We start from the raw sequence: 25346 nt of genomic DNA on the forward strand, positions 1-25346 counted from the left end.
TCTAAAATGAATTATTGGAATTGACAATAAAATGTAAAATATCTAATTTAAAGTCATATGAAGTTCATTTATATGAATTTTGAAGCAAGAATGCATTGAAATTACGTAGTAAATTAATTTTGTGGCTAAATTATGAGAATTTATAACATGACAATGATTTAGTATAGTCGGAATTTTTCGCAAACTACGGTGAGTTCGTTAGACCAAGCAAAATTGCACTAAAAGATTCTATTTTGTGCAAATGTTCAAAGGACACAAAACTATACCTTTTGGTAGAAGGCAACAAATACTTTATGAAAAGTGCATAAGTTGATCGTGACACTATGTTATAAAAATAAAATAAAATTGTGCGCATCACCCAAAAAGAAAAAAGGACAGGCCAACAGGATAGTTCTGCCCATAGATTATGACAACATCATTTTACATGTTATTTTTATAAAAAAAACTAACAAAAGAACATCTCAATTAATTTGAATTCGTATTATTTAAATTAAACTTATTTAAAAGAAAGTGTTTAAGTTTTTGTATATATAGATTTCAAATGCAACATTTCTTATTAAAAATGAAATTATTTTGTATATCTTTATCGTATTTTTAATTTCTTAATAAAAATTCTGATTTTGTCACAATAGTATTATTGTTTTGTTGATCTCGAAAATTTCATAAAGAGATTGAAATCTCGAATATTCCACAAATGATGGAATATTTATATAGAGGTCAAATCTAAATCATCCTAGTTCGACAAATACGCCACTAACGGTCCTCGAATTATGTAGATCAAGTCTAAATCATCCTAGTTTGAGAAATACACCACTAACGGTCCTCGAATTATGTAGATCAAGTCTAAATCATCCTAGTTTGAGAAATACGCCACTAACGACCCTCAAATTATGTAGATCAAGTCCAAATCATCCTAGTTTGAGAAATACGCCACTAACGCCCCTCGAATCATGGATAAATCTTAGGAGAGTAGAATCCAGGGATGAACAAAATTGTACCCGCACTATTTATCAATAAAATTATGTTTCTCCATATTTTATTTGTGATTGCAATTTCTTTTCTATCACTTTAAATTTTGTTGCAAACACATCAATAACAATAATTTGTATTTTTTTTTTGTTTCAAAAAAAAAATAAAAAAAATATTGTTTTGTTTTGTTTAGGTTTTCATCTTTCAATAGCCAAATAACTCTGACTTATTGCTCCAAAACATGTGATTTTTTATTTATTTTTGTTTCCCACTCGGTGTTCGAAGTCTACATTAGATCTTCGATTAAATTCGGATCGCGCACTGCAGGATCTATTTTGTGGATGACGCTCTTAATAAAATTTTCTCCATACCCAAACCTCAAACCAAAAATCTTTGATTAAGAGTGAAACACTCCCCATCAATGCATCACAATTCATGTTGTTTCATTTTTACTTTTGGGGCCTCTAGATGACCACATGTTTCTTCTAGAACATGTTCTATAGTACGACAGGTCCCCATGCTTTACTGCTTACGCCCTCCTTTTTCCCAATAAACACCTACTTCAATAAATCGTGTTTTTCGTGGTTTTTTCATGTTTATAATTTTCGTACCTTCAGTTGATTTGGCCCCTCGTAAATAAATATATTTTAATAACTAAGATTGTTTTCACTTCATAAATTTTATTTTATTTTCGTATCAATTTATGTAACATTATTTTATTAAATATAAAATTTAGAAGAAAAAAATGAATTTTAAAATTTATAGTTTGAAATAGATTTTAAATATTTTTATGATTGAAAATCACTTTACTAAGAGTAAAAAGAAATAAAATTTAAGATTAACTTGAGAAAGATGACATTTTTTAAAATAACAGTATGCTAAATTGGGATGAATGGATTATTAAGATAAAAATTATCTACACTTTTATTAACTCCGCTTTAAAAAATAACAGTATGCTAAATTGGGATGAATGGATTATTAAGATAAAAATTATCTACACTTTTATTGACTTCACTTTAAAAAATAAATTCGTCTTTTAATTTTAAACTACGGATAATTTTATAAATAGATGTTTAGCAATCTTAAAGGAAATTTACTTGTTAGTATAAATTAGTTTTTGGCTATGTGCATTAAATGTGTGTTTTATATATAAAAAAATTAAATTTATTAGAATGATTAAAATTTTACAAAATAAGTATCACTATTGATCTCATGTAATTTAATATTATCTTTTTTGAATCGTTTTAAATCACTTTTACCATATGTCACACATATTTTGTTTACCTACCCAAAAATGTTCAACCCTATACAAATTTATAGTTATATAAATACTTAGTTATAAATAATAGTATCTAATATTTCTTATATATACACTTGTATTTAATTTATCATACATTAATGTTGCTTTACTTCTTTATTTATAGTTATTTTTTGTTGCGATATTGTAGTTATATTTGTTTAATCAAACATGGCATCATGATTAATGTCATATTATAACAAACTTTTTTATCTTATCTCTATGATAATACTAACATAAAAACATATACATTTAAAAACTCAAAAAATACTTAAAATAAATTTTAAAAAGGCTATCATCTTAACTTAATAAACTATACATTATAATTACTATTCTAAAAAAATTACACTATAATTTTCAAACAACCCCTTAAAATACACAAGAGATTTTATATATTTATTTATCATAGAGACCAGTCAATGGTTGGAAATAGATCCACAAAATATACCAAGACTTAAAAAACGTACTATTTTTTTTCTTTTTCTAAACTAAAATTCAACTGAAAACAAACTATTTGAAAAGAGGATAAAAAACAACTATAAATGTCATAAAATATAATCCCTCCGTTCACTTTTAATTGTCATTATTTTCTTTGTAGAGTTAAACTATAAAAAAAATTGACTACATTATCGATGTATTTTTTCATCATATTAATATGCAAAAAATTGTAATTTATAGAACTTTTTGTATAGTTTTTGAATATCTAATTTTGTTTAAAATATTGAATTAATGTAATCTAAATTAATGTTAAAAATTAGTTAAATTATCTTTCGGAAGACGCAATACGATAAATAAAAATGGACGGAGTGAGTAGTTTTCATCAACTTTCAACAAATTTCTTGAGGGAAAAGAAAACAAATACACTAAACTTTAAACAAAAGGAGTATTCCACAGCAGCCCATTACAAAAAGAATCAAACCCTCAAAGCACCAAAAAAGACTCCTTCAAACTTCTAGCAAAGCACATTCTCTTCCCTTTTTCCACTTCTCTCTGTGAAGTTCTTCACTTTTCTTCATCTGGGTCTGTGATTAATTCAGCAAACATGCATTCAAATCACTTACTTCTTGAAGAACCCATCAGGATGGCCTCAATTTTAGAGCCATCTAAAGCAGTAAGTATCAAAAAGATTGAATCTTTTCGATGTATTCTACTGTTAGATCTATGTTTGCATGTGGGTTTGTTGTTTATATTTGATGGGGTTTGTTTGTTTTTGAATCTTGCAGAATTTTTTTCCGGCTATGACTAAGATTGTTGGGACATTGGGTCCTAAATCTCGATCTGTTGAGGCTATTTCGGCTTGTCTTAAAGCTGGAATGTCTGGTAATCTTGAAATTTTGTTACTTTTTTTGGTTTTTGGTTATTAGGTTTATAGTTGGGTATGTATTGATTAACATTTGTTTGTTGGTAGTGGCAAGATTTGATTTTTCATGGGGTGATTCAGAGTATCACCAGGAGACTTTGGAAAACTTGAAGGCATCTATTAAGGCTACTAAGAAGCTCTGTGCTGTATGTATCACAATTTGTCTTTTTGTCCTTTTTTTTTGCTACTGATGTAATTAATGCTTTTTTGTTTTCTTTAAAGTTTTTAACTTGCCTTGGTTTTATTCAGTTTTGCTCTGTTTTTTAGACTCTGGTTGTTTATACATCTGTCCTGTGTGGAGAGTGGGTCAGGGGCATATGTATTAGACATGTACTGTTATGCTAAGTCTGTACTTGTTGTTACCAATAGAGATATTGGATGACTTTTCCCACAAGGTTTTAGTCACATTGTAAGAAATCAACTAGCTTTTTTGACCTTTCTCTCATGGTTTTCATCCCACTTCATCGACTACTTAATCACACCATTGACCCTTGTTTTGGATGGGTCTTAAGTTCTGGGATCTGCATCTCGTCAGTGGGTTACTAATCATAAAAACACATGTCTGGAAACTTAATGCTGTCTTGAAGCATGCGGCAGTGGGTGGCGGGAGGGAGGGGTTAGGCAATTTGTAAATTCTGTTGTTGTCTTTGTCTTTGTTGAAGTGTCAGTTGGAATCATTGAACTGGACTTAACAAATATTATTTAGGGGTTGTGCGAGTTACAAGCACAACAACATAACCAGTGTAATCCCACAAGTGGGGTCTGGGGAGGGTATAGTGTGTGCAGACCTTACCCCTTTTTTAAAGTAGATACTATAGAAAGCATGACAAAGTAAAACATGATTGTGTGAGAATCGAAGTACCAGAGAGTAGAGACAGTAGAGTAGAAGGCCTATGCAAGCTAATGTGTAAAGAAGCTTTAGATGTAGATTGTGTGTCTCTACTCCAACTCAGCCGTACAGTCTCTGAATGCGAACCTATGATGGCAATGTAATTGGATATGTTGAGCATTGTCCAATATAAAGGCACTAAACATACATGCTGTTTTCTTTCTGTTCAGGTCATGCTAGATACTGTGGGTGCTGAGTTGCAGGTTGTCAACAAACGTGAGACAACTATTTCACTTACGGAAGATGCAATTGTTACTCTGACTCCTCATCAAGGTCAAGAAGCATCTAATGAAGTGTTGCCAATAAACTTTGGCGGATTAGCCAAGGTCCAGCCTACATCTCTTGTCTTTATTTTTCCCTTTCAGACAGTATATGTTTGTAAATTAAGTTCATATGGAAGTTTAGTAAGTAAATTTTTTCAAAAAGGAACCAAATGGAGCAGTTTTTTGCAAATGCAATTTAAAATTTAGTGGAGAAGACAAGATATCGACATTGGGATAAGTATATTTATTCTGCAACTCCATGGTGATAATGATTTTTGTTAATTTTGCTTGCAGGCTGTAAAGAAGGGAGACACCATTTTTGTTGGTCAGTACCTCTTCACAGGAAGCGAAACAACATCTGTTTGGCTGGAGGTATGAATTAGATGTTCTTCCCCCTCTGTGGCATTTTGGTGACATTTGGTTGGGAGTAGTAGATAAATTAATCTCCACGTAAAATTTAACATTTTTTTTGGTTAGCTAACTTTATAACTTGGCTGATTCATACGATGTTTGCTTCCAATTTTTCTTTTTCACATGACTAATACCTGTATGAGTTATGTGGGAGTGTATGTGTTATCTTTATGCAGGTAGAATGCGGAATAGGAGGGTAAAGATTAATAATACACGTATTAAACAATTGAGTGTCAAAATAACCTTTCATGTAGTAATCAATATTTTGTTATGCTAACAGAACATATTTAAAATGTGCACTGTGTTCCAATGACCCTTGTGGATGAAGGCTATCAAAGAAAAGAAGAAAGAAAATTGATTGATATGTTTGTAATTGTACAATCTCTGGACTAAGAAAAGCAGTGTAAGTTCATTTTTTTAAACTGTTAATTAGATATTTCTGATGTGGCTTCACAGGTAGACCAAGTGAATGGGGATGATGTCATTTGCGTGGTAAAGAACTCTGCCACTTTAGCTGGGTCAATGTTCACCCTGCATGCTTCTCAGGTTCATATTGATATGCCTACCCTCACGGATAAAGACAAAGAGGTAAGTTACTCAAAGTTCATAACAATTGATAAGAGCTATTTCTATATCACTTCTGTAAATAATGAAGATCAAGTTGCATAACTAAAGATAATTTTCTCTGAGAACTTGGTGCTTAAGATAACTATAACTGCTTACTCTCGAGTATATGTGGTTTTTGAATGTCAATGTCTATTGGATATATGGTTATTGAGACTTGTAATCGACATATATGAGTTGTAACATAGTTTCATTCTTGTTTCCTGCCCAGGAGTAGGCACAAACCACCCGCACTACACTGTAACCCATACCTAGGTTAGGTAAAGCTAGCTTTGTTGGTTACTCCCTTATACCAAATGGATTTCCACATTAGCTTTTCTGGTCATTCTAGAGTGATACCATTTAAATAACATGTTTAACTATTGTATATGTTATACTTTGCAAGTGTAAGTTGGGTACATAACACTTCACAACTAAAATGAGTGGGTCTCACTTTATTACTTTATTATCATTGTTCATACAGAGTTTGCCTTGAGAAAACTACTTTTTCGACCTTTGTGGTTATTTTTGTAGGAACCCTTCTAAATTTACGTCGGACTTTTGGTATTTAATTTTGTTCAGGTTATAAGCACATGGGGTGTTCAAAACAAAATCGACTTTATTTCACTATCATATACAAGGCATGCTGAGGATGTCCGTGAGGTATGTATTTTCATTACTTTCCGTTTTCTCTTTTTTTAGATTCTTTTACTGGCATTGAAAATTTGCATTTGTCTCTAGTACTGGACCATTACAATGTGAAATTGACTTAAGTCATTTTGCTAAAATTCAGGCCCGTGAGTTCTTATCTAAGCTGGGTGATCTAAGTCAAACTCAGATATTTGCTAAAATTGAAAATGTTGAGGTTAGTTGATACACTTGTATATTTAGTGAGGTTCATTGTTTCTGTTTATGTTGAGTATCATGAATTATGCAAGGGCATGGCATTTAACTTTCTGCCTTTCCCTCTGTAATCTATATAGGGTTTGACTCATTTTGATGAGATACTCAAGGAGGCTGATGGGATCATCCTTTCTCGTGGAAACCTCGGTATTGATCTACCACCAGAGAAGGTAACTATCTTCTCAAGAGTCGGTGTTTACATGTTTGATAAGTGGGTTGGCTGGTCAGACAAATTTCATGTCTGTTTGACATTATCAGCATGTAAAAAGTGCTCTTCTAGATAATAGATATCCTCTATGGTTAATTATTTCCTTAATATTTTGAGTTTTGAGTGTGCCCAGGTTGAATTTTAAACAATATATTGATTGATTTCAAGCTATCTACATACACCATTTCTCCTACTAACATATAATTCAATTGCAAAATTTGTGTGCCATAATTTTTGTTGCTGTGCTAATATCAGGCGGTTTGCAGGTGTTCTTGTTCCAGAAGGCTGCTGTTCACAAGTGTAACATGGCTGGAAAGCCAGCTGTAGTAACGCGTGTTGTTGATAGTATGACTGACAATCTCAGGCCTACTCGTGCTGAAGCAACAGATGTTGCTAATGCTGTCTTGGATGGTAATCTACTTGGGGACTTTTTATTGAGATGGATTGATGTCCTCCTTTTATCCTTTTACATCTAATCAGCCATGATAACATTGATTTACTATTTTAATACTTAATTGAGACAACTCTCAATTATCCACCGAGTTTTGATTTGTGCACCACTTGCCCTTGGGATTTCTCGATTATCAAAAAAGTAAAAGAAAGTTAGTTGAGAAAACTTGATTTCCTTAGGAGATTTTAACATTTAACACTTTCAGGAACTGATGCTATTCTTCTTGGTGCTGAGACTCTGCGTGGATTATACCCAGTCGAGACTATTTCTACTGTTGGCAAGATTTGTGCCGAGGTAATTCTTCCTGAAGTCTTGTTAGTTTAGGAAATTGTCTCCACACTATCTTTTAAATAGAAAGGAATCAAAATAACTACATCTTAAATTCCTATGACATTTTAAGAACATTCTGCATGTTTTCTGCTTTATTTAGCTTTCTCGGGGTCAAAAATATTTGCTTTGTCATCAACTCTTAATATAGTTGCTAAGATTTATGGCATTGTATTTACTGTTGGCATTAACTTTGGAGGGGCGATGGCTCTTGCCTTAGCTCATCATTTTCTGGCTAGCAGGACTAATCAGCAATTAATTTCCATGCAGGCAGGGAAGGTTTTCAACCAAGACCTATACTTTAAGAAAACAGTCAAATTTGTTGGAGAGCCCATGACACATCTGGAAGCAATTGCCTCATCTGCGGTATTTTCTTAAATGCAATGCCTTTCTTAAGATGGGAAAAGATATATTTCCAGAATTTGAAATGCCTTCTTCTTTTGAGTATGTGTTTACCACAATAACCCTATAATCCTTTATTCTCTAGGTAAGAGCTGCCATCAAGGTGAAAGCATCAGTAATTATTTGTTTCACTTCATCTGGAAGGGCAGCAAGGTAGTGTTATTTGCTATTACTGTACTTCTTGGTATATTGAGTGTCTGTCTTTGTAAGAGTTGTAATATATGTTCATTACACAGGTTGATAGCTAAATATAGGCCAACAATGCCAGTATTGTCGGTTGTCATTCCTCGACTCAAGACAAATCAACTGAAGTGGAGCTTTAGCGGTGCATTTGAGGTATGGTCTAAAACTCAAAAATTTCTTTACTTATCGAATCCAACTCATCGGCCAATGGCCGGTTAAATGCATTGAGAAAAGAGTGTTATGTTACTAGTGAGACCTTGTTTACTCAATATTTTGTAGTTCCTATTTTGACTCATCATGGATTGAATAGTTTCTATTCATTTACACTGATATTATATCATTAGATGTTCTACTCCCAACACAAAATTCTTCTCGATAGTTATACTGAATTTGGTACTCCCATTTTTTTTTGTTGGAACTGACATAATATTTAACAATTGTGAGAAGAGTTGTCCCGAACTTTCTGAATATTTTCTTCAATTTTGCGTTTTTTCTTGTTTAGAGCCAGTCTTGTGGTCAACCTACTTGATGTGATTGCTTGCAGTGGTGACTTGTGTCAAATTTTCGTTCCTCGATTTATTAGATGAAAGTACAGAATGACAAATGCCTGAAATTGCAGTGATTAACATTGAAGCCTCTATAAGCTATTTGTTTAGATCACATCTATCCATTTCCACTACTAATGTCTCTTTTGCTCTTTTACTTTCTTTATCTGCTTCTCTTTCTCCTTCTAACTTTGTTCCTTTTATCTTGTGTCAACTTTTGATTGATATTGAAGCTGACAGTTCTTGTTCAATTTCTTCATGTTCAGGCTAGGCAATCTCTAATTGTCCGAGGTCTTTTCCCAATGCTAGCTGATCCTCGACATCCTGTAAGTTGATCTCATCATTTTGGCGTTTCATGTTCAGTTGAATGCTGAATGCTCCTTTTGTTCCGTGTCTAATCAAATGATTTACTCTTTTCATAGGCTGAATCTAATAATGCAACTAACGAGTCGGTGCTGAAAGTTGCTCTTGATCATGGAAAAGCATCAGGAGTTATTAAATCACACGATCGTGTTGTCGTTTGCCAGAAAGTTGGAGATGCATCAGTGGTTAAGATTATTGAACTTGAAGATTAGGGTGTTATAAGCTGCCTTTGTCAGCATTTATTTTGTCCACATCTTTTTGTGATGTGATGGAGTGTTAAAGCCATCACATTCTTTGTTTCTACAAAGGTTTTGGTAACTCTGATATGTGATATGGTAGTCATAAACCGGGCGATTATTCTTTGTTGATAGAACTAGCAGTACTGGAAACTATTGAAATTAGTTTAATGGCTCCTCGTTGAGTTCATCGATAGGAGTCGGTGCTCAGTAGTTCTTCCAACTGCTTTTTCTAATGCTCTGTGTTATAGAGATGTCTGTAACTAATTTTTGTTCTGTTTCAGAACTTAACTCAACAGATGAAACACAACCAATGCCCATTTAAATATCAATAATAAAACCATGAAAAGTATGTTGTTTTTACTTTCTAGCCAATTTGGAATATCTTCATTTTCTAGTGTCTGCCATTTCATCAAATCTTTGAGAGAAGGGCCCTGTCTTGTATTTGTTGGTTCGCATGGCGATAGGCTTTGTTTCTACGACTGTCTTGCCTTCTCAGCTGTTGAAAGACTTGAGTGTTCGATTCCCACTATCCATCCAAAAGCCAAGATAAAGTGATCAACTCTTGTGTCTATTTGATGCATCATAACATATTTGTCTTGAGAATCATGTCATTTTCTTGTCACCATTGATGACTCTAAGGTATAGAGAACTACTTTGTTTCCCAATCATGTAGGTTGATAGTTACAACATGTATTATTATGTCCTCTAATGTTAGACAGTAGAGAAGAAATTACTTAGGTAACTCAATTTTTGAAGTATGTGTCCAATCGAACACAAACAAATAAATTGAGATGAAGGGAGTAAGTCGATCATTTTCTGGTGAATTTAAATACATAAACTCCCATATGTGTAAACAAATATTGGTTAAGTAGGCAATAAATTCCTTTGCACTTCTATTAGGTTTGGCTCGAATTACTGGTATTTAGCGCTCGATTGTTACGCGAGCTTGGGCTAGACCAAACTGACTCAGCTCGGTTAAGTTGGGTCATATAGTTATTACTTAATATTAATTTCTTACACTTAAGTGCTGAATAAACTAGTTACTATTAAGTATTAACTATAAAAAAAAATTTATATAACAACCACACATCGTACTAATTAATAAAATACAATAAGATCTAATATTGACTAGTAAGTACTTCTTTATCCTTAACCAGATGTCTCGAGTTTGAGCCCCTTGGATACAAAGTTCCTTTTGTTAGAGAGTGTTTCATACCATTAGGATATTCCGACGCAAGTCCGAATGGACTACAATATGGATATAATAATATTGGATGAGAAAAAAAAAACAACAGTTGAGTAGCTTAATCAACGAAAGAAGAAAGGATTATTAATAGTCGAAATCATGCAATTTAATAGAATTGACACTTAATACATCTAAAGTAGGTACTTCTTCAGTTTCGGTATAAGGGGAAAATATTTTTCAATTTTTTCATGTTTAATGAATTCAAGTCTCCAACACATCCCATCTCACCACTAACCCCACATAACCACCATGGTCTTACTATATTTTCAAATAATATTTTTTACGTACTTACCAAACATAAAATAAATATGTAATGAAATATTCTCTACATATGAAATACACCTTCGTATTCAATCAAACATCACATAAAATATGATGGCGCGAACCATAAGATATAGATATTTCTTGTGGCATAATAACAACAAGAAGCGCCCATGGCCTAATGGATAAGGCGCTTGACTTCTAATCAAGCGATTGTGGGTTCGAGTCCCACTGGGCGTGCATTTTTTTGTTTTTTTTGTTTTGAGTAACCCGATGTTTGGAATCTGCAGTGGTGCGTTGACAAATGTGAATCTACGCCGAACATTCTTTATCAAGATTTATTTCATTTCCATGCAGCCTAGACCATAACCTACTTCTAGTTAGAAGTTGAGGGATCCCACCGGCCACCACGATCCTTATTATTATCTCTAATCAATTTCTATAAGGTTTCAGAATATTTATATAAAATAAAAAGTTCACTTTCTAGATGCCAGAAAATAATTTCTTTTATTTACCTTCTTCTTTAATTTGTTAGAAAGATAATGTGCAAGAAGACCATCAAATTCCATCTAACATGATATGTTTTCAAGGAGTAAGACTAGTCTTGTTATTATGTTTTTTTCTCTTTTTTTTTTTTTTTTGTAGATAGGTAAGGGAACAATGTGGAAAGATAATAATAATTGTAGGCGTAATTTGGACAATATTGATTGAATTTGTAAAATAATATGTTGTACATAAAGTTTACATATCTAATTGTCTTCTTTATGTCTGGTTTACTAGATACGTGTTATATACCACATGTCCAAAGTCGTTATCTTAACAACAAAGGAGGGAATACTCTTTACTTTACCAACTCAACTACCCCATGTATGCCTATTGTAATCTTTTTATTATAAATTTTATTTATCTGTTCAAATTCAGTTGAAACCGTCCATTTGATATTTTATTCAGTACTACATCATCAATCACTTCATTAAAGTAAACAAGTGGGTACCATGAAAATGAGGTCTACAACAAAAGGAGTTGCATGGTAGAGAAGTGTGAAAACATTTGTTTCTTATATGAGAAACAAAAATGGATCCTCTTTTCTTATGGTGGGGTCTAACACCATAGACTGAACCTTCGATTTGTGATAAAATGATTGAAATTTTTTAAATTTTTAATTAAAAATTTTGAAATTGAATCTCGTAAATTTATAAATTTAATTAATAAATTTCTAATATCGAATGTAAAGAAAGAAAGAACATGACTATAGACTAAAGATTGAAATCTTCACGAAAAGAGAGATGGCAATATAAGAATCAAATTCAAAATTTAAAATTGACTAATGTTTATGATAATTCTAGTCAATATATAACTAAAATTAAATTTATAATTTATAATATCTAAATATATTTAATATATAAGCAAAAATTATTAAGTCCGTACAAAACAAAAACAAACACTTTAAATCCGCCCCTAGTTTATCATGGTTTTATAGAGAACCAATGAATATAGGAAAATCAATGGTCAACAACCCCACAAATGAAAAAAGAAATATTCACAAGAAGAGATGACAATTAACAAACAACATATGACTTTAGTTTTACGTGAAAAGAACAGGAACGTCTTGTAATAATTTTTAATTATTATATAATGTAATAATTAAATTAATAATTTAAAATATCAATAAATATTTTATTTATATGAACAAAAATTATTAAATCCACTGAAAAGACACTTTAAATCCGCCCCTGATTTGATCATGGTTTTTTTTAGATTCATCAAATAAAGAAAAATCTATGATCAACAACGTTACCCCACAAATGGAAAAAGGAAAAAAGGAACGACGTGGCTGACTATTAATCTAACGAATACGATAATTTCACATCTAGTTGTATTGTGATTAATGTCATTTAGTCAATATCATAAATGTTCATTAAATTATTTGTGTTGGCGGACTTGAGATAAGAAATTCAGTATTTTTATATCACGTTATTAGTTAATACTCTCTCCTTCTCATGCTAGTACACGTGTGCGATAGAAAAATTACGTCAATTCAATAAAAAAAATCATATATTACAAGTAATTATTTGCAACAATAAATAGATTTTAATTTTAGAATTATGAATCCTTTTAACCTTTGTATAATATCTTTCTCGGAAGTTAGAAAAAATACATCTCGAGTGCATCAATTAGTAAGTACGATCGAGAAGATTAATGTTTAATCTTTCAAGACGAAGGATTGATTTTTTAGGGTAATGCTAAATGGCCAGAAAAAATTAGCCAGAATTTGGCCAGAAAGGCAAAAAGACTATAATATTCTTATTTTAATTTTTGCATTTATTCCATCATACTTTTCCCTCCAAAACAAAAGTAACTTTTTTCTATTTCCCAAACTCCTTGAACTACTAAAATACAAACTTTTTGGCTACCAAGGGAAATAAAAGTGTTTTTGTGTATATTTATGTGTGTATAGTTCATTCGATTTATTTAAAAAAAAAATATTGTTCAGTTAATTAAAAAAATTGTAGTTTCGTTTTTATACATTAATATTTTAATTTCGTTTTTATACATTAATATTGTTTTCATTACTATACCATACAAATTATGTTCTACATATATATATATATATATATATATATAACCTACACTCCTTCCTCTACCCCTTCCCGAACTCAATTATGTACACAATGTACCAATGCATACCTTTGAAAAATTATTTTTTTCACTTAAAATAAATCTCTTTATGGAATAAGACAATTAAAATTCTCATTAATAATAACTACAAATGACTATCTTATCTACTTAAGATTATACTTAATTATTTTGTAATACAAATTTAGTAAAACATAGTAACTAAGTGTAGATTCAAAAAATTATAATTAAATTTTTCTTTAAATATAATTAACTAAATATATTCTTCTATATAATGGATGTTTTTCAAGAGAAAAAATAACGTAATTTTGGAAGTTAGACTTTTGTAACTTTTAATAACACGTTAATTTTTTATATTATAATCATTCCAAACAAGAATTAACATATATATAAATTGGTAGAATTATTTCACTAATTTTAACCATGAATAAAAAATTAAAGTACTCATATAATACTAATTAAGAGGATGTTTCAAAAAGAATAAATAAAAGATCACTCAATACCTAATGATCAATTATAATACTTTAAAATAGATGTATTTTATGTAGGATACTTAAATTACAATATGTCTAATGTGTGTAAATAAAGTATAGCATAATTAGTATATACATTTTTTAAAAATTATTTTCATTTAATATAGAATTTTCTATGAAGGAGACAATTAAAATTCATGTTAATAATAGACAAAAGTAGATTATTTTCCAATTAAACATTATACTAACTACTCGGTAATACATAATTTAGTTGAATTAAGTATAATTTTCAAATTTACAATTGACTTTTCTTTAAATAAAATCAATGAATAAACTTATATAATTCTACCATGATTAATGGACCGGTCATATAACGTGTGTGCTTTTCTTTTATGAAGAAAATAAGAATATAATTTTGAGAATTAGATATTTTAAACATGAAAAAAGATATAATAAGACATTTATAACTATACCTCAAATAACATATCAAATTTTGCTCTAAACAAATTTATAATAACTTATAGTAATTATTAAAATTATTTCACCATTTCTAACCAAATACACGATTAGTTACTTCAATTATATTAATTAAGAAGATGTTTCAAAATAAAAATAAAACTGTATACATATGTATGTATTGTATATGTTTATAAATAGTTAGGCCATATTCTTAATTAAATAATCAATAAATTCTATTCCGGCATATTTTTAAATTATAAAATCAAAAAATTATATTAACTTTAGTTATCAAGGTTAAAGAGTATATAATTTAAACAATCAAATGATTACAAATACATATTTTATGTATAACTATTGATTTGATATAACTTAAACAATTATTTTAAAAATATTTAAACATATGATTTAAATTTATTTAATTATATCAGTTATAAAATTACTTAATTAGAGGTTATATTAATACTTAATAAATATAAGTAATCATGTTCAAGTTATCAAATGGGCATAACACGTGGGCGGGAAACTACAACATTGGTACATGATTCTCTGAGGTTTCTATTAATAATATAATGAGGATCAATACATATGAAATATACGATTCTTATAATTTTGATAATGTATTGATATCCACCATGTCTAAAGTGTATTGAATTTTTAAATGTCGTTATTGAAATCATTTTAAATAATATTTAAATATAAAATAATTTAAAATAATTTTTTTATAATGTGTCGATTTCTAACATATTTTTTTATCTTTATAAAAATATTGTGCAAATTATGTTGGATTATTTTATTATTATTATTATTATTATTAGCATTATTATTACTTTATGATCTAAATTTGATATACTTTTGTTAAATAAAGTGGTTCACATTTATCTATTGTTACACAAATAGTTCAGATAACTGTTTCGCTTGATGGAAGTGAAAATATCAATTTTTCAGAATCTATTTGTTTTAATTTTTTATTAAAACAAAACTCACATAGGGATATATGATTCATCTCATAAAGTTCAATAATATATTTGATACTTCTCACAAGTGATTTTTTTTTTTTACTTTTTTATTTAAACACTTAATTTCAGTCTTAAATATCTTATTTGTGGATTTATTTGCTTATCATTATATGAATATTTTATTTTTATTTAATTTCTTATTTTGAAAAAGGATGTAAAATAAAAAGAAAGAGTGAGAATGGAATAAAAGAGAGAAAAGAAAAAAAAACTAAAATTATTTTCTTTTGCGGTCATATTTGTAATTTTCTTGTAGTTGTGAAAAGATCGACACATCTATGATAAACTTTACAAGAAAATGAGTTTGAGTTAAAATTATTTTGAATTTAATTTTATGAGTAAGTTTATTTTGTAATGTAAATTTTAAATTTTATATTCTAAATTTTAAATTTTGTATTCTAATTATCAATTTAAATTTTGTATTCTTTAAAGATTTTTTATCAGAAAATTAAGGAAGAAAAAAAAAACTACATATGCCTTGGCCTTTGACCATTTCGCAATATTTCTAAAAGAAATTAAAAGCCATGTATAAATGGAAGCTAGAGAAATTTAAAAATTAGTCAATTTACTATGTATTGGAAAACATTCTCATTTATTGAAGCATAATTAATGAATAAATTAATAAGAAAAAATAAATTTGACAAAGAAGGGTATAATTGTCAAAAAATAAATCAGTTTATAGTGTGAATATGTATTTGGGCTATCATGGCCAAATTATGGCCAAATTTTCTGGCCAAAAGGATTTTTCCGATTTTTTAATTACTTATTCAAAACAATTAATTGCGTGAAAAAACTCACTTTAACAGATTACATTGTTTATTGTTATAACAAAAATGGGTAAGGAATTAGTTGTTAATATTGTTGTATGAATTACGAACATCAGACATTGAATATTTCACTTGTAGTAGGCGAACAAGTCTTTCTTTAATTATAATTTTTGCAATACTTTTAATTTGTTAACTAAATAAAGTTATGGATATATTATTAGTACTAATATGTATGTACATTTAATCTGAAAACAACAATGGGCTTTTACTTATTTTTTCTATTAAACACACTCGTCTTCAAATTACATTCATTGCAAAACGACAATGGAATATTTCCAACATATTTTCATTAGTCAAAATTGAAAAGCTTATATGATTTTACTTTGTTATCTTCTCGATAACTTATGAAATATTTCCAACATATTTTCATTAGTCAAAATTGAAAAGCATATATGATTAGGCGGTAAATATATATTCGTATCAAATATTTATATTGATGACCCCCCTCCCCCCCCCTATATATATACCCAAAATAACTGTACTTATGTATTTATTACTTGATGTAAATATCAAATGCAAGTAAATTTTAATGTTATACTCCCTCCGTCTCATATTATAAGTCATATTTTTTATTTGCACTTATATTAAGAAATAATGTAATTTTACCCTTATGCCCTTATTTAATGCTTCCTTATGATAACTTTGTAATAAGTGATGAAATGTTAGATTTCGAAAATATAAATGCATTTGGATGACTATTTAAATTTTACTTTTTGGAGCCAAATGCACCAATTGATCCAAAAAATTTAAAAATTCAATTTTTTTACACCTCAATTTTCCTATATATTTTGTGTAAAATGTTTTTTTATATTTTTATATATAAATTCTTAAAGCAAACATGACAACATCACAAACTATTGAAATGTCATCTTCCTTGATAAAATTTGTTGAAGCTTCAACTTTGAAGATTAATTTTGATTTTTTTTTCATCTTTTATTTTTAATTTGTTTGTTTGATATATTTTTTCAAAATCAGAATTTATAGAATAAGTAGTAATAAAGAAAGTGGTTAATTAATGAATGAAGTACTCTCCCAATGAAATTAATTACTTGTAGATTTTCTAGGTTAGTCAAAGTAAATACATTTTCAAGATTAATTAATTAATCAATCAAGGGTATAATGAGAAAAATATGGTAATTTATGCATAAATTTTATAAAATGACATATATTGTGGTCTAGCTATTTTTAGAAAGGGGCGACTTATAATATGCGACGGAGAGAGTAGAAACAATCATTTTTATTTCTTAATTAAAAAATTTGAGTTTAAGCCTTGGAGAAATATTTTTTAGATAGAGATCAACGTTTTACTTCTTTCTGACTAATTCACAATGAATTTGAATCAATATTTTCGAATATCAATTGATTAAGAAAGAAAAGATAATTCCTTATATATTTATCTTTTTTTTTTCTTTTTCCTTTTCGGATTAAAATTTCAATCGAGGCACAAACGGAACACTAGATAATCAATTTAACTATCTATGCTAAGCTTTTGACAAATAACAAATAAAGTTATCCTACGTTTATGCTAACTGAAGTAAGAAAATAACATATATCAGATAAAATAGTTTATATTTTGGAATTATCATATGATAACGATTTTACATAAATTAAAATACCATAAGTCCTACATACAATTAATACTTATCGTCCACAACAAGCAAGAAGTTAGATATGTGATTAAGATGTTGTTGACATTTATGAACCAATTAGTTAGGATTTCTAATTCAATCATTTCTGCGTAGAAAAAAGTGAACATTTACTATCAAGATTGTGAGGTCATGAAAAAGGAATTAATGGCACCTATTAATGCAAATAAAAAAATTAGACGTAGAATTAAATTTCTTTATTTTTAATAAAAAGTCTTGAATGTGAATTTAAAAAATAAAAAAAATCCTTATAAAGATTGTTTTTTCTTATCAAACATTATTTGATATAACTTTAATATATATTAATCAGATCGATGAATTTTAACTCTGTCATTCATTGTATCACATATCACAATTATTAAGCAAAAACACAGCTGCAAATTAAGATATTCCCAAAATAAAGACAAACATTATGTGACTTGATTTTTAATGGGGAAAGGGTTTGTTATTATCTCTTATCTATGTAGGTAGGTCCAAAATAGAAACAAGTGGTTAAATATTAATCTAACGATAGTTCTTTTAAAATGTACTCTTTAATTATAATTTGTATGATATAATTTGAATCGATATTCTGAATCTTGAATGTACTCATTTCTAAGTGTAAAGTAATGAAAGACCAATTTTCACATGTTCCATTAATTTCCTAAAAAAATAAGAAGAGCGGTGAAAAATGATTTTTATTATTATTATTATTAATAATATTAATATTAATATTAATAATATTATTATTATTATTATTAAACATATAGAACAATTTCACATGTAAAAGTGTTGTTAGGAAGGTAGGGGCATCATGAAATATGCACTACACATAAAAAAATTAAAATTATATATATACGAACTTCGTTGCTAAATTATACATATAGCTAACAAAACTTTTTGGAAAAGTCATTGCTAAATAGAATTAACAATAATTTTGTTATTTAATTATGAAATATTGTCTGTATAATTTATAAGTTTAATGATCAAAACTTGACTCTGATATCATTGTCTAAATAATCGTAACAGAAATAAGAATCATGTACATGTTAATAACAAGCAAATTTTTCACAAAACTTGTGTTGTAAAATTGCTCTAAATTATTGATAACTTTTCTACACATGTTGGAATTTTCAATGGTGCTTTTACAAACTTTATTTTTACCAAACTACCAAAAATATAAGAGTAATTAACAAAACATTCGAAAATTATTACTCAAAGTGCTCACAAAAATTCATGATAGTACTCATTTTAGGTAAAATTATCATTTTTTCACTCATGCTAATTAATGAAGTTTGAGGAAACGGCTAGTGGTGGATTACCTAAGCTTATAGTAATAAATTATTTCGAAATTATAATAGTGTTATTATACTGAAATTAAATAATGGTAAAATTTATTAGTAAATATAGTTTTTTTTATTAATAAATATATAGTTCATTGGACAAGAATGAAATTTACTAAGTATAATATAATAAAACATGTGATTGATTTAACTTGATAAATTGATGTAAGCTTTTATTTTTAAAAAAATCGGAGAAAAGCTTTGGATAAAAAAAAAAGTATTATTTTATTGTTTTATCGGATAATTACATAATTTATTCTGAAATCATATTTTTTTATCCCACCAATCAAATGACTCGAACGTGTTTAACCATTTTTTCTCCCACTTGGCTTCAGTTGCAATCGTTTTCCAGGACCAAATTATATCACAATGATAAAGTAGCTCCATGATTATTGGTAAAAACAAAAAAAATGAACATATTTTGATTATTCCAAATGTGTTTAAGCTATCTACAATAATAATTATAAATAAATAAAAACTACATCATCAATGCATTTTAATATATTAAAACGGATTATTTACCTTTTAGTATATGTTACCAATTAAATAAAAATACCTGTATTATTTTTTAAGTTATCCAATTATATATAAAAAAAATAAACACTTAGACCGTTATTGCTACAACTTAAACTTTAATTATTAAAACCAGGAGTTTTAATTAGATGTTAAAAAAAATTATTTCTTAATCAATCATCCATAAACTAGAGGTTGATTATACATTTCGTTTTGACCTCATTAAAAAACAATTAATATTTTTGTCCCCATTTAGCTCAGCGTCATGCATGACTTACTAGTTCTTTTACAGACAGAATAGGATTTTATTTATTCAGATTTTTATCGAAAAGTTTTACATTAAAGGCAATGCATTTTCCGTCAAAAATAATTTCTTTTATTTAGGGTTCAAATTCAAGATATCTAAATAAGAAATGAGAAATATATACTACTCCAATACAGCCTTTAGGGATAATAAAAAAGGATTAATGCTAACTGCAACCAAAATTTTCCTCTGATTATTTGGTTTTTCATTTTATTTTTATAATATAAATTGAAAAAAAAAGTGCAATTTATTTTACATTCTATAACTTGTTCTCGTGAAAAAAAAAAAGGTTTTCTTTCTTTTTGGTTTCCCAAACATGTTAGTATCCAATTAAATTTGAATTCATGTATTTTAGAATTCATTTCTGAAGTAGCACATTCAATAATATTTTTTTCATTTCGAGAGACAAAAGAAAATGTTAATTATATAGTGTTGGTGTCTCTCTCTTAAAGTTAATTACTTTTCAAGATGATTAATGTGGGTGTTTGGTCCCCTACTTATTAAATTGATATAGTTTTTTTAGATCCAAATACATAAATAAGTACTTAAAGTTAGTATTAATGATCAAATAAATACTTTATTAATTATGTTGGTGGTCAAATAAACATATCATGATATAAAGCTAATAAGTTTTAAATTCTAAAATTTATGAGACACATCATTTATGGAATTATATTAAATTTATTATTATTTGATTCTAGATTTTAATCAATTTAAATTATTAAATTTCAAATTAATAATTTATTCACATTTAATAAAATTACACTAGGCTTATTTCGATGGTCACTATCATAATTCATAGCTAAGATGTCTACGGTTATTGATACTAATTTTAAAGTTTATTTATGTATACATTCGATCTAATTTTTATCTTTTTTGGGTCATAATATATTTTTTATCAAGACTTAATACATCTTCTTAACTATATTGGATTTCGAATTAATAATCTGATGATATGAGGAATCTTTCTTTTTTCGACCCAACTTCGTTTGCTCCCTTCATTTCAATTAAACAAGTTATTAGATGATTCCTTCATTAAATTTTAGTGAAAAAGAGCGATATCTCGATTTATATTATTATTTTATGAGGTAAAATATTGATTAAGCAAAATGTTAATAAAAAGATAATGTTTAAATGAATTTATAGGCATATATACTAGAAAAGATATAATTAGGAGCGAAATTATAAAGAGTGTCGGCAGTGACAGAGTCAAAAATTTAGTGAAGGGTGTGCAACTTAGTTGTGTTAAGAGTGTGCAAAATGAAATAAACACTCATAATATCTACTACTAACATTTAACTTGTGTACGCCACATAATTCTCTGACTAAAGTCCCATGAGGATCGGAGTGACCTTCGTGACAGACAAAATGAGAAAAGCAAAACTAAAAATGCTTCATCATATGAAAAGGAGCCAAGAGCTGTGAAAATGTGCTAATAAAGAGGTGTGAGAGTGTCGGGAGCAGAAGTTAGGAAAGGTAGACATAGGTTGAAGAAGAATTAATAGGAGGTACTTAGATAAGACATGACACAATTTCATTGAATTTCGAATTAATAATCCTTTGAACATATCATAATACCCTTATATAAATAAGTTAATCTTTTAAATATCTAATAAACGATTGAGAATTCACAAATATAATTCAACAGTATAAATTGGTAAAAGAATCAAATTTTAAAAAGGTAGCATGCTTTGACGTGACTAAACATTAGATACTTTGAAAAGTGGAGAATAACATAAGAAAACCAAATCGTTAGAAAAATCCTTCGCCTCCGTTGATTATAAATCACCGCTCCACTTCCGCCGTGCACCGCCGCGACAGAACCATGATTTGACCCGAAATTGCCCTGTTTCCGATACATAAACAGGCAATTGCATGGGGGCATCATTGTCCAACACGGCGGAGAATGGTACGGCTACCGGTAGAACGGGGCTAGGCGACATACCGGAAAGTTGCGTGGCTTGTGTTTTCATGTACCTAACGCCGCCGGAAATTTGTAATCTCGCTCGGCTGAACCGGGCATTTCGTGGTGCTGCTTCTTCTGATGCTGTGTGGGAATCTAAACTTCCTTCTAATTACCACCATATGCTTGACCTTTTGCCTCCTTGGAGATACGAAGGTTTTTCGAAGAAGAATATATTTGCCCTTCTCTCTCGTCCCCTCTCGTTTGATGATGACAATAAGGTATAGGAATATATTTGCCCTTATCTCTCTGAGAATTTGTTTAGACATGTATTGGATTGGTTTTAGTGGAATGAATTATGAAATTTGAGTTAACACTGCTAAAGTAGGTTCTTGATGGTATGGATACACTCCTTTGTGTAATGCTTTTGATGTTGTTTAACTGGGGAAAATGGAGTGTAAGAAATGTTGAGCTTTGATGAGGGAAGGATAACACAGTGAGAATCACTCCAACCATGTTAGAGTCTTCAAGCCACCAGGGAATCAAAGGGATTAAAGGGCCCTATTAATTAATTCCTTAAACGGGGGTGTGGGAGTGAGGGTTTGACGCAGTTGAGTTTCATTGTGTTTTCTTATGTTTACGACTTACAATTTTTAGCTCTATTTATAGTGTTTCTATTTGTTTTACTAATATATACTTCTCATTACATGGGAGAAATAACAGGAAGTATGGTTGGACAGAGTAAGTGGAAGGATTTGCATGTCAATCTCTTCAAAAGCAATGTCGATAACAAGTAGTGAAGACAGGAGACATTGGAACTGGTTTGCAACGGATGAATCAAGGTTAGATTTATTCAAATCACATTCAACAATATCATTTATAAGCTTGTTCTTCACACTGTGGAGATTATATTAGATTCCTGAATTGGTTAGATATTCTCTGTAATGCTTAGTGATAGATATTTATTTCCTCATTGAGTCTGTTACTTGAAACTGAGTTTCTTTGTGCATCACGGGATAAAATTTGCTATCATGGTAAATGATGTTTATTTGTTGACCTTGAGATGAAATCAGATAAGAATACGAAGAGAACAGGAAGAAATGGATTAAATTCTTTTTTCTTCCTATTTGAAGGAGTTCATTACTTGATAATATGGTGTGATTAGACTGGATTGCATAGAATGTCCTAGGTAGTATCAGCACACTTGAATTTGAAAAAATAAAGGTATATCTGATTCAAATTTCTCCTCTTCTTATCCATTAAAAATACTTGAAAGTAGTGGAGTATATCTTTTTCCCTTACGTTTGTTGTTTGCTTTCTGATTGTTCGACAACTTTGTTGTTTCTGACTACTCGTAAATATCTAGCTGTTGGTAGACACAATGAATTATTATAAACTTCCACATTCTAATATTCAGCTGATAGTTTCTTGCAGGTTCCAGATTGTGGCGTATTGCCAGCAAGTCTGGTGGTTTGAAGTAAGTGGAACAGTGAAATTTCCTTTTCCTCCAGATGTATACACTCTAACATTCAGGATCCACATTGGGAAATTCCTTAAGAGACTAGGCCGACGTGTTTCCAACTTTGAGCACACACATGGATGGGATTTGGGGCCAGTACGCTATGAACTGTCTACTTCTGATGGACAGTGTGTAGTTAGTGAGTGCCGCCTCCATGACATCGAACAAGATGATGCAAAAGGGACTATTAAGCGTGGATGCTGGATTGAATACAAGGTGGGTGAATTTATTGTCAGTAGGTCAAATCCTGTAACTGAAGTTAGATTCTCGATGAAACAGATTGACTGCACACATTCGAAAGGTGGCCTTTGTTTGGATTCTGTATCGATTATCCCCAGTAATCTCAAGAGGAGAAGAACAGGGTAAATGATATGTTTCCTAGTTTTACCAACACTTGTAGAAAGTATTAAATTAGGTTCTATTACACAGCTTATACTACCTAAAAATTTGGTACCATGGAGGATATCACTGTATATTTTTCGCCTTAGGTATGTCTGCCCCTTCTATCCATGTAAATGTTAATGCTTTGTTTTTGATCCAGTTTTGCTGTATAGTATATCTTCTACGGAAGATCAGGATAATAGTATACTTCACGAGAAGAAACATTGAGTTGTTGTTGTTATTATTATTATTATTACTATTTCATGTGTATACAATTGGTACAATGTTGCTGTGTTTATTGCACTTGTATGATGGCTTACTTTCCAGTGTTTGGTAGGGGTGCACATCGGTCGGTTCGGTTCGGTTCGGTTTATCGGTTTTCGGTTTGTAAATACATCAAACCGATAACCAAACCAATAACATATTTCTTATCGGTTTTTGGTTAATCGGTTTATGGTACTTAACGGTTCGGTTTTCGGTTTAACCAATAAGAAAATACTCATATATATTATATACACGATAAGAAAATTTTCAAATAAACCATATGATTTTTCCAGCATTTGGCATGCAAGTAATAATCATAAAAGTAACAATCATTTTTCTTGCAAGTTTAGACACTAGACACATTCAAAGGAAAAAGTGTGAAAGTAACAATCGTTTAACCATTAACAAAAAGTATGAAAGTAACAATCGTTTAACCATTAACAATAAGACTAGTAAATTTAGTATAGTCTTATTGGGTTATCGGTTTAACCATTAACAAAAATTATAAAACCGGAAACCGAACCAATAACCCAATAAAAAATTTTGCAAAACCGTTAGCCCAATAACCCAATATCAATAAACCAATAGTGTTTTTTTCGGTTCAGTTTATTGGTTAAATCGGTTTTTGCACACCCCTAGTGTTTGGGGCCTATAAATTATGTAGGATCGCTCCAAACTAGCGTAGCTGTTATGCCTTTTGTTTTTTATTTTTAACTCGATCTTTCTTGATGCATTTTTTATATGCTCTTGAAACTTGATGCATTTTTTATATGCTCTTGAAATATGTTATTGGGGGTCTTCATCTTAAAAATACCTTTCTCGACCCTATGTAATATTGCACTAGATTTTACTCCCCCACTCCAATTGAATGTCATATTTTTACATCTAGTAATTAATAGTTTAAACTTCAAAATTTTCATTTCACTCTTGTTGAAATACAAACAATCCCTATAACTTTGTTTTAGACATCTTTTAAGTTTAAAATTTGTTTCTTAAACTCCACGTCTAATCAAACACATGCACATAACATAAATTGAGATGGAGGATGTGGCAATGGGGTGGTGGCATGAGGGAGTGTTTCACAGAGGTAAGGAAGGAACGACTGGTACAAAGTGAGATTTTTAGGTTGTTGATGAAGCACAAGGGCTAAAGTGAAATGGTTCGT

General features: G+C 29.6%; 2 protein-coding genes and 1 non-coding gene across 3 annotated transcripts; all 3 read left to right on the forward strand.

The window, feature by feature from the left end:
• The first annotated feature begins 3140 nt into the window (after nt 1–3140).
• Nucleotides 3141–9766, forward strand: LOC125840967 (pyruvate kinase 2, cytosolic). Its single transcript, XM_049519954.1, has 16 exons — nt 3141–3377; nt 3490–3586; nt 3675–3772; nt 4686–4841; nt 5073–5150; nt 5646–5777; nt 6375–6455; nt 6586–6657; nt 6776–6865; nt 7170–7314; nt 7560–7648; nt 7952–8047; nt 8169–8236; nt 8320–8419; nt 9078–9137; nt 9234–9766. The coding sequence occupies exons 1-16, from the start codon at nt 3309–3311 to the stop codon at nt 9384–9386; spliced, it is 1584 nt and encodes a 527-aa protein (XP_049375911.1). The 5' UTR covers nt 3141–3308; the 3' UTR covers nt 9387–9766.
• Nucleotides 9767–11087: 1321 nt separating this feature from the next.
• Nucleotides 11088–11160, forward strand: TRNAR-UCU (transfer RNA arginine (anticodon UCU)). The gene has a single exon. It is a non-coding gene; the product is annotated as a tRNA-Arg (tRNA).
• Nucleotides 11161–21746: 10586 nt separating this feature from the next.
• Nucleotides 21747–24035, forward strand: LOC125806876 (F-box protein PP2-A15-like). Its single transcript, XM_049486634.1, has 3 exons — nt 21747–22298; nt 22741–22859; nt 23452–24035. Exons 1-3 carry the CDS (start codon nt 21990–21992, stop codon nt 23900–23902), a joined length of 879 nt encoding a protein of 292 aa, XP_049342591.1. The 5' UTR covers nt 21747–21989; the 3' UTR covers nt 23903–24035.
• Nucleotides 24036–25346: the final 1311 nt, after the last annotated feature.

Source organism: Solanum verrucosum, unplaced genomic scaffold, assembly GCF_900185275.1.
Source record: "Solanum verrucosum unplaced genomic scaffold, falcon-dt-bn FXZP01000196.1, whole genome shotgun sequence".
NCBI lineage: Eukaryota > Viridiplantae > Streptophyta > Magnoliopsida > Solanales > Solanaceae > Solanum > Solanum verrucosum.